At 39.2% G+C, this 16,573-nt stretch overlaps 2 protein-coding genes across 2 annotated transcripts; one reads left to right on the top strand and one right to left on the bottom strand.

Annotated features, from left to right (window-relative positions):
- Nucleotides 1-143: 143 nt before the first annotated feature.
- Nucleotides 144-10,126, bottom strand: LOC111265895 (transmembrane and coiled-coil domain-containing protein 4). The gene is made up of 16 exons (XM_022842888.2): nucleotides 10,010-10,126; nucleotides 9,467-9,858; nucleotides 7,348-7,547; nucleotides 7,082-7,226; nucleotides 6,044-6,176; nucleotides 5,533-5,687; nucleotides 5,049-5,255; nucleotides 4,875-4,944; nucleotides 4,628-4,763; nucleotides 4,243-4,404; nucleotides 3,900-4,036; nucleotides 3,491-3,608; nucleotides 3,146-3,282; nucleotides 2,798-2,912; nucleotides 2,295-2,572; nucleotides 144-2,122 (listed from the first exon to the last, which is right to left on the bottom strand). The coding sequence occupies exons 2-16, from the start codon at nucleotides 9,510-9,512 to the stop codon at nucleotides 1,870-1,872; spliced, it is 2,292 nt and encodes a 763-aa protein (XP_022698623.1). The 5' UTR covers nucleotides 9,513-9,858; nucleotides 10,010-10,126; the 3' UTR covers nucleotides 144-1,869.
- Nucleotides 10,127-10,223: 97 nt separating this feature from the next.
- Coprox (oxygen-dependent coproporphyrinogen-III oxidase) lies at nucleotides 10,224-16,564 on the top strand. The gene is made up of 11 exons (XM_022842893.2): nucleotides 10,224-10,341; nucleotides 11,691-12,297; nucleotides 12,486-12,549; nucleotides 12,718-12,826; nucleotides 13,057-13,243; nucleotides 13,408-13,552; nucleotides 13,797-13,880; nucleotides 14,156-14,236; nucleotides 14,477-14,581; nucleotides 14,880-14,978; nucleotides 15,152-16,564. The coding sequence occupies exons 2-11, from the start codon at nucleotides 12,153-12,155 to the stop codon at nucleotides 15,273-15,275; spliced, it is 1,143 nt and encodes a 380-aa protein (XP_022698628.1). The 5' UTR covers nucleotides 10,224-10,341; nucleotides 11,691-12,152; the 3' UTR covers nucleotides 15,276-16,564.
- The last annotated feature ends 9 nt before the right edge of the window (nucleotides 16,565-16,573 follow it).

The following is a 16,573-nucleotide window of genomic DNA, read 5'->3' as shown; positions in this document are numbered from 1 at the left end:
GATCTGCTCTTTTCAATTCTATATATATTCTTTTTTAGGTATTTCTATACTATTTCTGCTATTTGTATTAGAAGTAAATACAAACGTACCACTTCTAGGCAACGGCCAAACACTTCTCAGGAATCAATGAATAATGCTATTCAAAAAATGCATTATCACTTTATTTGAACGCTTTTGTCGTCAATAATTGACAAAACGTTGCAAATCAGTCTATCATTTATCGCAGTTGATTCGTTAATAAACATATATATTGTTGCTTACCACTTAACCTGTCTTCTAAATGTGCATCTTTTGGGCGGTTATGATTGTATCCTTCGCATCTATATCACAACTACGTTATCTTTCTCTTCGACCTCAAAGAATCGACAAGAACAACAACTAACATGAAAAATTTCAACGATAAACAAATATTGGTTGTTATAAGGGTTACTTTGTGTATATGATGTACATATGTATACTGATGTCTGTTATCGGTGGGTAGTTCTTGTTAATATACTTTCCAATACACATTTTTCCTCGATTGACAACAAAAATGAAGTATTCTATCCACCTAGCTACAAATTAGAAGAATGATAAATGAACTATAAGATTACTCATAGTTCATCCGTTGTTTCGATTAAACTCCTCGCTTGTAGGTGCGCATTGAATCATCCATAAATACGCCTTTTCTACATGGATAGAAATCTAACTGCGTTATCCTCAGTTCCAAGTTATTACATCAGAGCGTTAAATATTGTTATAGATCTACATACCTGATATGGAACATCGTCATCTACGAACTTTGTATACGAAATAGAAAATGAGATAAATTAGTTGGATCGACCCTAATGTCTTAAAACTCGTGTCTTTTAAATAGTTTAATTTTTAAACTTCTAACAGGATTTAGTTCACTCGGTTCGATCAGTATTACCGTGATTCTTAAAACAAAATTTCGTTAGCGGAAGAACATTTGTATAAGGACAACAGCAATATCATTCGTTCGCTTATTTTTAGCAAGCTTCATATAGCCTTCTTTTTCCTTGTGTAATTCTAATTATTCTAGAGTACTGCTTGCCTAGACTTGATCACCGATTTCTTTCGCTTTCAATATACGTATAAATAAATCACCATCGACAACAGTTACGAGGTATTTTGTTGATGGTCGTGTTCCTCATTCTCTACTCACATTCGATTAATTATGACGTTCTTGGGCAGTCTAACTAGTCTCACTGAATTCCCGCAATTTTTCCGAAATCTGCGTACAGTACCGATTCCACCACGCTCGAACAATCAACAGTATCGAATCAATAACCTAGATTTCGCAAATGATCGCTTTACGTGCCTCTCGGGGGTAATCATACACACACACACATACACATAGGCATTATAAGATCTATTCATGATAATATTCAATGCAACTGGCTTAACATTTGTTTGTACGTCTGTTTTATGAGGCTGTTTGGCGGCTACTATACAGCTAGCCATTTCGGTTTTCGACATTTCCTGAATCAATAAAGACACTGCCGATAGCCAACGAATCGAATTCGTAAATTAGGCGGCAAGTGTACAAGCTGATACTCGAGAACGGCTTGATATTATCTTTCTGGCCTAATGTAGCGTAAGCGCGTTTACTTCTTTGTCGTATACATCTTTCTCACGTGTCGTTTCTAAAGTCGCCCACGCTTGAAATACTTAAAATAAAATGTTGCTCTAAAATACGTTAATCTCGCCATCTGTGGTAGTCTATATGACCGCATTTGATTTCTAGATATTCCTTCGTTCCTCTAGAGGTTATGTCATCAATTATGGTTGTCGTCTTGCCACCCTATAATTGGGCGTCTTATAAAGGTTTATTAAGCGTCACAGGTGTTAACTGTTGTTGCAGCAACTTTATTTGTTAAGTTCTGTAACAGTGGTTATGGAGGGTTCTTCTTTTACTGTAATTTGTGAACGATCATCGGCTTGCGTTTGACTTTCAACGGCTTCGCCGTCTCCAACCGTGAGCCTAAAACTGCCCCCAGAGAAGTCAAACGTTGTATCGTACAATGACAACGTGGAGTTATTGCCTGTCGTTGAGAGACTCTCGGAAAATGCAGATGATTGTTGCATAGATCCTGATGATATCCGCTGTCGCAGAGACAACCTGGATTCCGACCAGACATCAATAAACACGAAACTATTAGATCACTGAAATTCAGTATGCGTGAATTTTTCGTTACGGATGTATAGAATGTTTGTCAAGCTTCAAAATTTAACCATCAATATTGTCAAGGCTTGCAAAAAATCGCTTGCAAAAGATCAATGCGGGGTCATACCTGGATATAACATTAGCGAGGCCAGAGAAACTCGACGATAAGTGCTGATGATGTGTATGCGAAAGGTCAGAAACGCCTGATGTCGATCGAGACAGACCTGATAGGGCAGTGGGGCATGTTCGGAACAGAGAAAACTCTGACGGGCCTCCGGAGCTTAATGAACAACCTGAAGCGACGCTTCGCAGGCAGCCTAAATTGCTGAATGCCCCAAAAGGACCCTTTCCGCAAACTTCGGAATGACCATCGCAGGCTTGGAGCCGTGAATGGTCACTTTCCAACTACAAGCAAAACAAAAGTAAGTGAAACGCTGGCCGATCGTGCAGCATTTGCCGTAATGCTTTCCTGCCGCCTGATGTCCCACCCCACCCCACCGGATCTCCCAAGGAAATCAACCAAACAACTGCAACTAACCATTTCACTATTGCAGTAACAGCCTGCTATACAGACATACTGTCCTAATACCTAAATCAGTACCGTACTTGTGGCTAGACATGATATCTTACCAAGCAGGAGTCGGATCGCGTTTTCCGAAGCATAGTTGGCCTCATTAGATTATCTACCGCCTCGACTGTGGTTGCTTGTTCCTTTAGAAGCCGTTTTTCTTCAATTCCTTTCTCCCTAAAAAAAGCAATAAACATGTTAAAAGTTTAATTAACGAGATGTGTGCTATCTAGTTTTTCGCTGGTCCTTTTATAAGGACTTGGTTGCCAAAATCCAAGAAAAAAATTTAGATCTAGTGACCAGCTTTGTCAATTTTTTTTGTCTTACTCGCATGCAGTGGGTAACACAAGAGATCAAAAATCAAAAAAGAAAATAGGTTATTTCAAAGAATTTTATTATTTGAGACCGACCCGTCAGGCTCAAATGTGATAGATTTTTTCATTCCACTAGCCATCAGTAAATCCCCATGATTTGAGCGAAGTGTCCCTATGCCAATTGTTCGAAGGATATCGTCCATCTTGTGGTAGTAGTCTGTGTGGCCATTTACCTGAAATACACATAAGTAGCAACTTATGGTGGATACGTATACTTTTTGACGGCATTATGTTATTTGCTTTTGAAATATACCTAATTATTGACCCATTCTTTATAATTAACTATGTTTTCAAATAAAACAATCCACAATCCAATTCCGCAATTCTAACTTGGAAAAAAAGCAGCTCGTTAAAGTGAGAACAGATTTCAGAAAGACCTACCACGCTTGAGAGGTCAAAATTGTGTATCCGTCTGTCTCTCCATGCGACTGGCTGAAGACCCGCAATTTTCCTCGTCGCACTGGACGTGCGGTAGACGAATCTCAGCAACCAGTCGCCTCTATGAATGGCCATTACATAATGAGCGTGACATATAAGTTTAACATTTACATGAAGTGTTGACAGTATAGATTAATAAATCGTGTCAAATGAAGGCCTTAGTAGCGCTGTAGTCGACAAATAAATACTACATCCAACAATTGGACACTTTCGGGTTTGGAGTACCACCCGCACGGTACTAAAACTAAAGCAGTAAACGTTCTTATCTATTGCTACAATTGTTCTATAATCCGTAATCAAAGGATAATCAGCATTCTTTTTGTTGTAAATTTAAATGGATGAAAAACATTACCTGCAATATCCGTTTACGATATTTCCTGCAACAACTCGACTGAATGGGGCCCAATCCTCAGGATGGGCTGGTACTGGCGCTCCCAAAAGAACAGCGTTTTCGATTATGCCTTCGCAGTTTTCTCGGGCTGAGAGCTCCTAATGACATTAGATAGATAATACATGATATAAGTGCTTGCGATTTCATTAGACCGTGGTTAATGATACGTACAGATAAAGAATCTAATAAATTATTTGCGAAAGAGTATTCTATACAACGAATTACAGCCGTGTTGCAGGGTTAAGTTGCCTATTAACTTCAAACGACGGTTCTCCAATAGATAAGAAAATATATGTGTATATACCTTAAGACAATAGTAAATGACACGCGCGCCTAATGAAAAACCAATCAGCGTGACGGGTCGACGGCCGTGTTGTCTCTGAAGCAAAACTTCGGCCAAATGACGACCGACCTGAGCCGAACGACGCTGACAAACACTCCATGGATTATCAATTGCTCCAGCCACCTTCGAAAGCCGCCGTAAAGTACGCATACTTTTATCATAGATCATAATTTAGGTATAATAGTGAGAACGTAAAAAATATGTACAACAATTAAATGCTATTTCATCCTCTCTTCAAATAGCCCTAATCGCTATATAGTGTTATAACTTCACAAAGTAGATGAACCGAATAAACAACACTACTGTTTATGCTTCGTTCTGGGACAAGTTACTTGCGCATCCGTACCATAATAAGCGTTGCAGGCCAAGCGACAGCAGCGATTAAGCCTGATAAGACGGTGTACTTAAGCGCCTCCTGGGCAGCCATAGACACGGCAAACGAAAACAGATAGTCCATTGCACGACCTAACTCCACCAGGTACCTGCATGGAGAACAGTTAATTCGATTTTGTAAGACTGTAAAATGAAGCAGTGACAGAGAATCTATAGGGTCAAACGTATTACTGTTTGTTTTGTCTAACACGATCTCTTACCCGGTTTCATATCGAAGTACATACTGCTCGCGGGAGTTTGACATTGTCCGCCAGGGATGAAGAATCGCTTCTGAAATATTGCAGAAACTGATAAGTTTTCTTTACCTATCACACAATGTATGTTTGCTAACAGTTCTATTAGTAGTAGCTAGAAGGAAGAGGGCAAATGCTGACCTGGCTTGTCATCAGTAAGCCAACCTGACACGCCGATCGTAACATGGAGCTCATGGCCTGTACTCAGTTCGTCGAACGCAAATTCTTCGATTTCACCAACTCTCTTCTTCATTTTGTACCCCGTAAGGCCTGCGCCAGCAAGACCCATTACAGATGAAATCAATGCGATACCGGCAGTTGAGCCTAGAGCTGCTGCACCAGCTCCACCTGCAGATTTAGAGACGATATGCTATAACGCTGTGACTAACTGCCTGTTACTCCATACATGATCATTATATTACAGAAACCTATTTACGAACGACGACCTATGCTATGACATATCTATGATTGAGATAAGCTTCGCATTAAAACAGCCAGGACCCCGTCAGCAGAAGAGCATATGTGCACTTCTGAACTCCAGTATATGCACTCGACTAGTTCACATTAAATTTCAAGATATTATCTTTATTCGAGTGACTTTATTAGCGATCTGATGGGTACATACCTATAACAGCGCCGGCTCCCGCAGCAACAAGTGGTGCCGCAAGACCACCAGTCAACCCGAGAACCGCTCCTCCTCCAACAGTTGCTATACCGATCATTAGGTATCGCCTAATCTTTTTATTCCGTTCCCGTTTAGCTATTTCCCGCCGTTCCGAACTGCAAATAATGCACAGAAAACTATGCGTAGTTATACGAGCTTTGCGCGCCTGACGCTACTGCTGATGCGACTCGACGAGCCATGGACAAGCTCATCGGTAACGTTTATTATGTCAGCATAATGCTTGACGTCGTCGTTAAGATTCATATAGTATATACACAGGTAGATGTGCTAAAAGTCCGACTACCATATAATATTTATTTCCAATAGAGATGCTGCTGTACTAAAATCATAGAAATCAAGGCTAAAAAGACCTCCATCTTCCAAATGATAGCTTTTTCTGTCTTTAGAGTAAACATAAGCCAGATATTAGATTGGTACAAAATACGATGTTTTTGTTCGAGTAAATACTAACTCTGAATGCTGTACACCATCTCGAGATAGAAATTGCACAACAGAATTCTCATACATTTCAAGCAGTGCTGGAGACACCTGTAACTGTTGCGCTGTGTACAGAACGAATACACGCATTCGTGCATCGTATACACCTAATAACACGTACAAACAAGATGCAATGTAGTAATTAAAAACTAAATGACTAGCTTTTTTTTTTAATAAACTCATTAGTAATTTAACTTCACCTGGCTATTTGAGGCAATTACTGCTGACCATTACTAAAAAATTGTATTAACAATAACAATGTTCACTTATGGCATTTATATGGTTAAGTAAGGCTTTGTAGTAATACCTGCGTGAGCTATTCGATGCTTAATAAATAGTAATTATAATCGTCAATGTTTCCCCTTCGCTTTCAAAATATTGTATACAGTCTAAATCAGCAAACTTCTAATAAATACTATAATGCTTATATGGAAAACTTTGGCCTTATGACAAGTAAGCGCGTAAACACAACAAGAGATGTTATCAATAAACTGTTTATGAATGCGTTAAGCACACAAGTTGATTGCATTGACTCTGAAGGCACGTTTTCATGATTAATTACCTGTCATCAGTCCTGATCGCGTGCAAGAGACAAAAAGGAATTGCGCCCGAATACGAGACGGTTAGATATAATTAATGCGAGTTATGTGTGGATTGAAACTACTATATGTGTTCGTTGCTAATATGAACGTGATTATTTCTAACTGGCAAAACAGAAAAAAATGTATGAAAATTAATATTGTTGACGTTTACGTAACGATGAAATTTAGTAGAATAGAGTCGATAGAAATAAAAGATAGATTATTTGGTCGAAAACATGACGCGTATAGAAATACGATTGAAGTTCTAAAGGTAACCGAATTATAGTTTTGATTCCATGATCGTAATAAGTGTATTATGTATTGTGTACAGGTATAGGTATATATATAAAACATGATTGCGCAATAGGTCTCCTACGAATGTACTATGCAGCTCTCATGTAAGGTCATGTATCTTCACGCATTGTTCGCACCTCTATGTACAGCAAATACAACGAGATCCTGGAGAAGTCGCATAAATCCATTTTGGAGGACGGGCTCATCTCGAAGGATATTTACATACGGTTCAAGCTTGCAACCCGCTTCTCCACTAAGCAACGCGTACATTACGGGCATACTCTGGAACATGACATCGCAATTATCGTATGATTATCATATTTATGTAATAATGATCACATGGACTGGAAGACAACTTATTTTTATTGGCTTTTCTACACGTCCTGTTTCAGGTTGTACAAACCTGTTCGGGCATGTTAAGATGCGAGCCGAAGTTTTCAAGGGTAGCTAATCGAAAGGGTTCATCAAAATCGGCCGGAAAAAGCCGCTGGAGCCCCAGTGCGACAAGGGCACAGTAGGAATAGCGTCCAGCTTCTCCTAAACGAGTAGCAAATGGTTCCTGGAGTCGACGTGAGAGTACGTCTGCTCCATATTTTTCGTATTCTGAAAGCATTTAAATCGAAAAAGATACATTTATTATGGTAGCATACAATACAGTATATGCACGGCACATATTGTACAATTGAGAAAATGCCTTTGTAAGTTTTGAGGGGTGGACTAGTGGGTAGAATACGTGGTGCGTTCAGGTCACGCAACAGTTGTGACGAATCACACGTGAAGTCGTTTTGGGAACGATACTAAAGAACATCAAAGGTAAGAACAATTTTGTTAATTTCTCAGGTGACTATACTACGTCTGTCTGATTTTTACATGACTAAAATGAAACCTTGGGATCATAAGGTATAGATAATTGATCAAGGGTCGTTTTCTAAAAATGTGTGATTTTTTTTCGGCTCCGACGGCCGATTACGAGCAAAAGAAAAATCATCATGAAGGCTGATGGATGAATATATACAGGCACCGAACGATGTGAATATGGTCATATGATCTTTTTATTGATTTAATAATTGTTCTAGTTGGCTTCCAGAACTTCTTGCTTATTCGTCTTTTTCATTGTTCAGCCTAGCAAGTAGATGACATTTAGTTGAAACAAGCGCTACGTGTTTCACACTCAGACATAGGCCACCGCGGGACGTCGGTAGACCATGAGCACAGCAAAAGCGCAGTTAAAAGGCGGCAGGGGGCTGAGTAGACTTTCTTCTAAACCTGTCAGTAAATGTCTAAGAACGCATTTCGAAGTTATGCATGAACTATTCGGTTATTACGTACATTCTGTGTATTTATTCGTAAGTAATCCCACAGTTCTTGGACAATCCCAAAGAAATATGTCATACTTGACACATTATCGCCAATGAATGAAAAGTTTTCTCATCGCTAAAGATATGCCGTATATAAGACGAATGAAATAAAAACTTCGATGATTTCAAGTTAACTTCCTTACCTAAAATCGCATCTGGTAGCCACAAAAAATATGAAACAAAGTGTCAATGGGCCTTGCTAAACATTTGATTAGGATTATTTTTCGTCTGTTGGTTCGAATAATACATCTTTATTTATGCTAAAGGATTTGTAGCAAGAGGAAGAGAGGAAGGGATCATAGATATAGAAGAAAAGAATCCAGCTAATATTAACTTGATATGCAGGTAGTACGTGTCCTATCATAATCTGTACAAGACTCTGTAAGAAAACAAGGCCTTCCATGAAAAACGCTATGAAATATACCTATAAAATACATGACTGTTCCTGCCTGCGTTTGCTCTTACTAGTGGATTTCGTATGTTACTAATGCAACATGTAGATATTGCCACTCCATCAAAGACAAAGCGCAATGCATATGTTAATAGGAAATGATAAGAAAAATTCGTCCTGTATAGTACAACAATCTCATACCGCCTAGTTGACAAATAACCAAAGAGCTAGTCAATCGAGTTCCAGCTTTTCTGCGCCAATTTGTAGCCTTAGTCCAAGTACTAGCGCCGACTAAAGCAATCGTCGTCACCCAATTAAATTGAAGGTGCACTTTATTGCCCGGACTCAACCTGTAAAAACGCATGCCGTTTTCACGTTCGAGCAGCATATCGGGACACATGGGGCACCCGGAGAGGAGGACGATAGTAAACCAAAGGACATTTAACCAGACTATTGATTATTCAATAGACCGGATGGTAATGGCTTAATGGTTCCTCCTCATTCTTCGCCCATTTGGCGGTACAAGTGTATTTGGACATATTGTATTAATATCTACTAGTTCAGATCTTATGCAAGCACTTACACTGCTATAAACCTACTATATTAGGTATCCTTGGTTTCGTATTTACCTGAACAAACGTCCAGCCTACCTACACCGTGACTAACGCTGACATGACTACCAATGAACGATGTTAATTTTATGCCGTTATAACAGCAAAACTTTACCCAATTGTGAAATGTAACAAATTGACAACATTGTTGTTTACACTCACCTGCACTTTTGAATACGCTGGGTTTGATATTACTGTGGTCCGCCATGTTTTCGTTCCGCCAACTCGAATCATTGAATAGAATCGCCGTTCGCCTTATATGTACATAACAATGAGTAGCACTTCACCGATTTCGCAATGACATACGGCCATCACGCATAGCGTACCCATAGTAGTCTTCGTTTCATTGTCTTTACTTAACCCGCGCAACGCTCAAACCACTGCTGATTCCTTGGATTCTAGCCTCCAGCACTCCTCATAGACAACTATTATGGCATCTTCCCATTCCTCTGGTTGCCTAACACCAGTGAAACGGATCGACGCACATCTTCCGCCCGCACTTCCGCAGAAGCCAGCCATCTATGACACCCACTACTCTTCTATTTCCACCGCCACTACAACAATAACAAAAAGGAGCTACTGTACTTGCGCCACATCGTTATCCACACTGCTTTATATACGACCGCTTGCCAGAAGCCATTACGCCTGGTCAACAAAACCTATACTACGTCTTTTTCTTTGACTGTTTTCCGTTACAATACTCACATTACTTACGCTAGTCACCTCATGTGGGACACGACCATCCCGCTTCTAACCCGTTGACTCGACAGGATCCTGTTGAACACTTTTTTCCTGAGTATTGTCACTGAGAACTTTGAATTGAGGACACCACTCACTACTCTCTGGGTGTGTCGATATCGTTGTGTCCGGATTAAACGTCATTCTCACCAGACAGCAGAACATTTTGGTGGTGTGATGTCCTGCCAACAGGAGCTATGCGGTTTAAACAAACGACAGAGTTTCGACGTGAGCAAAGTTTGGCAATGACGGCTTGCGCTGTATGAGATAACAGCAACAACCGCAGAGGCAGGCTGCGAGTAAGCAAGTTTTGCGTGTATTTTGCAGATCTAGTGTTGACGGTACTTACGCAGGCTTAATATCAGGCCGGCTTTTGTTCTGACTGAACAGCTGGCCACCGTTTTTCGTCAGTGGCGGGAGCAGCATAGCATGTATATAAATAAATAGTACAGCCCGAAGTTTGCATGCGCATGTTACACACTGGTGGTGATATTATTTAAACCACATCATTGGGATGACAATGAGTCGACTTACAAGAACGAAAGGAATAATAATTTCAGTAATAATAATAAGTGGCAATGGTCAACATCTCTGATGACGCCGTCACAACAACTTGTAGCTAACAGCTAGCTATGTGGGCTAAAAGTTCAAATGAGGAGAGCTTTCGGATGTAGGATAATATATTGATGACAATAAAAAAAAAAGAAAAAAGCTACACAGATCTAGCAGTTCACAGTAGTATAAAGCGGAAAATGACGCTTAATGTTTACGGTGATTGGTATCAACACATAAATATCATATGGCGAATACGACGACTAGAGTAAACTGGAGGATTGTGCCAGACCAAAAAGTAATGAGTAAACCAACGATGGGTCCCCGTCTAATCGTTAGTTACTCACGATGTCGCTTCTGTTTCTTTTCCATTTGTTGTGTAAATTGTTGGGTGGCTGTCGAAGTTGCCCTGTGAGTAGGCGATAGGAGCCTAGTTACAGCCTAGCTATTATCCCTCACTTTCACGTTGCCACTTTGAGCAGGCGCTACTCTCTGTGATGGTCATGGTAAGCCAGTGAGGCGGGGTCCTCCATCTCTCCAATCTTATACGAAATTCTTATAAATTTCATAAATGGGTAATTCATTTGTAAAATTGGCTACGATTCGTCTACTACTATATGATATTTCATCTTTCAAAGATAAAAGATGGTAATTTTTTACGGTACTTTAAAGAAGGCAGAATATATAGAATCTACAATAATATTTTTTGAAACAGGTCCGAATTTAAAACAAAGAAATTAATAAAGACATGTAGATATTTGATCTAACTAATAAGCTTATAAATCAACTCAATCATGCCAGTGTGGGAATGACACATTTGACACGATCTCAAAAATACAATCACATCTTTTTGGGAAGTCTCTGTACGTTCATAAGGTATTTTTTTCTTGTATCTTTTACAATAGTTCCCGTTATTGTGTTTCACGGTTTCGTCATGTAACTCACACATATAAACATGTGCATTGGCAAACAATGCAAACTGCCTGCACTTATGTGCAGTAGTTGCACTAAATGCGCGCTCTTTACATTCATCGGTCAAAGCCATAGCTTCTAATTAAACCATGGCGACATCTATCTCATTTTCTAACACATATAGATTGCATCAACGAAATCATACGACCGGTGACCAAATACCGTGTTAGACCGTAATTCATTACCAGTTCACATCACCCGTGCTCTCCGTCCTGAAGGCCAAGAGTCAGGTGGCAAAGAATATCCGGCGAGGCAGGATTTTACGCGCCACTTCCCCAAACACTGACACACTGCCGACTTCTGTATCGAAGATTTTAGCTGCGCCATGTTGACACCAACAGCTTTGGTTGTAGGGTCTTTCCTAGAGGCAGCATAAATCCTACTACTACAGACAAGCTTGTATGCAACAAGGGCCAGTTACTCGGTAAGTGAATACCAAATGATAGCCCATATCAGCTATCAAGCGCTAAAGCTGGCTGCACTGTCGGCACGTGCTTTTTTGAATGCTAACTTGTTCCATCGTGAAGTGTGCATTCGTTGAAAAGTGACAGGAAGTAGGAGTGCAGGAATTAAAATTCAAGAAACCATGTTCCGAGCGGGTCGTACCGTTTGGCGATTTGTCTACCTCTGCAGTTGTGCTCGTCGTGTTAGTGGAGGTGTTGTAGTCGCAGCGGCTACAGGCGGTGCCATGGTGTATAAAATTTTGTGCGAATCGCCAGTGAAACTCAGAGGTGAGTTTCCTACCCAAGATTTAAGTTGGCATTTATTTAACGAGAGGTTGCATAGTCGTTGATAAGCGGAATCAGTGAAATTGTAAATACAAATAACACTGTTCGAAACGATAGAGAGGTGATGGATTTATTTTGATTAAAGAACTAGAGTAACCGTACTATGTCCTTGCTTTGCATTTTGATTCCAGAGGCGCTCGACACGTCAAGCTTTCTAGCCAAAACTATAACACCACTCAAAGAATTGCAAGCACGGTATGCAAAATATATTCTTTTTGCTTTTGTTTGTTGTTTCTGTGTGGGATTGCATATGTTATAACATTCGCGCGAGGCTTAACTCGACAGAATATACACAATGCCAATAACGTGTGATTTATTTTTTTAATGAATAAGTAAATAAAAAAGGTATTATTATTGTTCTAGATCCGATGCAATTCCAACAAAAATGGAACTGATGATAATGGACGTTCAAAGCGACCTCGTTAACAAGTTACAGAAAATCGAAGCACAGTACTCAGATGCGAAATTTCGGGTAGGTGTTTTTGGGGAGTTATATGACAAACTTGTCAAAACGAGTTGGATCGGGAACGAGTTTATTGGTTTCACTTTGGACTCGTGTGCCATAGTGATATTAGGCATAGTAGTAATGCTTATATTATTATTTTGCCGTAAAGCTAAAATGGTAGACCTTGAATGTTGAGAAAATTACACTTGATATTATTCATGATATGATCAATAATCTTTCGCTATAAACTGTAATAGATTGATCGGTGGGAACGCCAAGAGGGCGGAGGTGGAATCGCCTGCGTCTTACAGGATGGCAAAGTGTTTGAAAAGGCTGGAGTAAACGTATCTGTTGTTCAGGGCGCACTTCCACCCGAAGCTTTGCAGCACATGAAAGCACGCGGAAAGGATTTTGGAGAACCACCATTTGAGTTCAAAGCCATGGGTAAGCAGCGACCGAAAGAAACGACTGTCGAGCCACTGAAACATTAAGAAGCCTCAACTTACCAGCCGAATTCTTTACTGCTTCCTATCTTGCAGATTGCGTTATTTTAACAAGGCTACCTTGATATTACATTCCTACTAATTTCAACATATGATGATCATCAGGTATTTCCTCGGTAATTCACCCACGAAACCCAAATGTGCCAACGGTTCACTTCAACTATCGTTACTTCGAAGTCACAGATATCCGTGGACGCTTAACATGGTGGTTCGGTGGCGGTTCCGATCTTACACCCTACTACCTAAATCGGTACGTCCTAGTCACGCACTGAAACAGTCCATTAGTCCACGGTCGACAATTGTATGCCAGACACTATATGACATATGTGGGCCATGGCAGGCGCCAATGAATGAGCTGGACAGATGGGCAGGACGACACATTGTGGTTACATTATTATGTCCTATTTAGAAACTTACTGTAGTACATGGTTTATCAGCTGACGCTGCTCACCATATCACCAAAAAAAAAAATAATTGGTTGTATCGTTTTGCAGGGATGATGTTCGACATTTCCATCAAACACTGAAGAACGCTTGTGGTCGGCACTCACCAAGATACTACTCTGAGTTTAAGAAATGGTATGGTTGGAACACAGTGAGCCCATAAAAACGTACATTTTTAGTACGACATTAGGCAAAGCAACTCTACCTATGATCTATGATGTACTATTAGTTAGAAGTAGAGAAATCGTAAAAAATATGTTTTTGATATATCAGCTTTTGATATTCATCCGTTCATTTTCTGTCCATATATCGTTCCGCAGTTTACGTTTTTAATTATATAAAAAGAATCATAGAACGTACACCTTAATTTTATCGTTTTCTATACATTTTCTAATATTTTCTCTCCAAAGGTGCGATAACTACTTCTACATTAAGCATCGCGGATTTGCACGAGGCGTTGGCGGAATCTTTTTTGACGATTTAGTGGACAAGTACGTGAGACAAAAGACACAATAGGAGTGTGTTCGCATAATAATGTTCGCATTATAATAGAGCTTAGCTCTGATTAAAAAGTAATCTCGTAGTCTATACATCTAGATCAGAGTCAGTCAGTGTTCAGCATTAAAGTATTGTTACGTTTTCTCTATGTAAAATGTGTAATAAAATCTGGTGTGCAAATTAATAAAAATCTGCCGTTGTATTTGACTATATAACCATTTTAATTTATTTAGAAAACCGGAAAATATCTTCAAGTTTGTGGAGGAGTGCGCAAGAAGCGTCAGTCCGTCGTATATTCCGCTTGTACTTAAGAACAAAGACAAAGGCTACGGATACAGGTAAATGAAGTTCCTGATAACAATGCTATGCGTATAATGAAACAGATTTACGGAATAATTTCATGCTTAGCGTTGCGGTCTGCGCCCATTGTAACGCTCTGGAACTAATATGGCTGAAAATAGTAGCTTAAAGGTAAATAACCACCTTTTTTATTACATTAAATATAGGACACCGAAAGACTAACGAAACACTTCGTTTTTCGCATAGTCAGACTAGACAATGCAAAAAACCGCATTATGAAAAATATCGCATTTGGTCTGAATGAAGGTAACTAATAATATGTTTATTCCTTTACAGAGAGCGTGACTGGCAGCTTGTACGGCGAGGCCATTATGCCGAATTTAACTTGGTGTATGATCGTGGTACTAAATTTGGCCTCTTTACCCCAGGAGCAAGGTATGTTGATAACTGTGTTATGTAAACGGCATACATGCATGGATAGTGGAGTTATAAAAATTTGTACTTACTACTAATAAAATTTAAACAAAATTTGCCACGTGGTTATCGTAACATTCTGCTATCGGTCAGATATCTAATAACAGATATGCATTTTTTATTTATTCAAATAGGTACGAAGCAATTTTGATGTCGCTGCCGCTGAACGCACGTTGGTATTACGAGCACGAACCGGAGCCAGGCAGCGAGGAAAGCATTCTGCTAGAAACCCTAAAAAAACCTATTGATTGGGTGTAGACTGGACTTCTAACAAACCTATTTTATTATTAGCAAACAAGCTAATGTACATTGCAAAATTCATGTCCAACGAGGCTGCATGGATTAGTATATTTTAATTGAGAAATGTGACAATATCTTACCAAGATATTATATATATATAAAATCGCTAAATATGCTATTGCGGCATTGGTGTCGCAGCAACCAATAATTGTTATTGTTATTATAATATACAATTATTATTAGTATGAACCTTTTATTGACTAACAATGCGTAGGAAACACGGCAGGGGTAACAACCTAGCAAGGATAGCACATTGAATTACAGAAAGAAAATGCGGCGGAAAGTAATTTACAATTTACTTTTCAAATGCTAAGCATTGCCAAAGTAGTTGTGCTTTTACTCAAGTACAGACAAGCAAAACTTGCGAATGATCCTTGCTTACAGCGAAGCTGTATTGACTCTTCAAAAATCATCTTCCATATGCTTAAGCAATGATCGAGAGCAAATATGGTAATCAAAACTATAATGATGTGAACGATCATTATCATCCCAGTATCTACAACGTACAGAAGTGTACGTTGTAGATACTGGGATAATAAAACGTTGACAGTGCTTACATAAGTATGTTCGGTTTACAATAATATTTTTACATTGTAATTTTAGAGTCTGTTCTAATAATGTGACTCTGTTGGATATATGCAAAGTAAGTGACTAATTACTATTTAGTCATTAAAGGAAACTGCAAAACCACTAAGTCTTGTGCAAATTATTATGTGAAAATCTATTCTAATATTTTTACATTTTTTACTATCTAAATCTCAAGATAAAGTACGTAGGATCTACGTAACTACATTAGAATGCTGAAAAAGATTAATGATAAGATTCGATAGAGTATTTCATCTCTTAATTGTGGGTCGCTAAAGTTCAATAAAGACACTGTTATGTTTTTTTTCTCTAAAAAAGTTATGTCTAAGTAGTGTTTGCTACATATGGCGTGCCCATTCTCCATCATATATGAAAGCATCGAAAACCGCCAAGATCCTAGATGTAAACCTTTCAAAAAGAAAACTATAGACAAAGTTTTACGACCGCAGAACAAGTAACTCCTGGCTTCAAACGCTATGGCAGAATATAAATAGAGAGAACGCGGTTGAAATTACAACGGACAGCACTGTGAAGAACCCTAAGTTACCAGTTGTAACCTATGTTTTAGTAAACACGCACAATCCATATACTCGAGTTATGTGAGTGACATGTAAAAATAAATGGGACCACCTTCTGAAAGGATTGGGATCTTTGAACTTGAATCCTTTAGC

This window comes from Varroa jacobsoni, unplaced genomic scaffold, assembly GCF_002532875.2.
Source record: "Varroa jacobsoni isolate VJ856 unplaced genomic scaffold, vjacob_1.0 scaffold_1022, whole genome shotgun sequence".
NCBI lineage: Eukaryota > Metazoa > Arthropoda > Arachnida > Mesostigmata > Varroidae > Varroa > Varroa jacobsoni.
This window is presented reverse-complemented; position numbering and strand designations above follow the sequence as displayed.

Bases quoted from the DNA above. Each gene is read 5' to 3' on its own strand.
- LOC111265895 (XM_022842888.2), bottom strand. From the start codon at position 9,512: ATGGCGGACCACAGTAATATCAAACCCAGCGTATTCAAAAGTGCAG. The intron at 7,227-7,347 runs GTTTGTACAACC...GTCATGTTCCAG, and splicing joins ATCTTAACATGCCCGAACAG to AGTATGCCCGTAATGTACGC. The intron at 5,688-6,043 runs GTTAGTATTTAC...CATTATTTGCAG, and splicing joins GATGGTGTACAGCATTCAGA to TTCGGAACGGCGGGAAATAG.
- Coprox (XM_022842893.2), top strand. From the start codon at position 12,153: ATGTTCCGAGCGGGTCGTACCGTTTGGCGATTTGTCTACCTCTGCAGT. The intron at 12,550-12,717 runs GTATGCAAAATA...TTATTGTTCTAG, and splicing joins CTCAAAGAATTGCAAGCACG to ATCCGATGCAATTCCAACAA. The intron at 13,553-13,796 runs GTACGTCCTAGT...ATCGTTTTGCAG, and splicing joins ACACCCTACTACCTAAATCG to GGATGATGTTCGACATTTCC.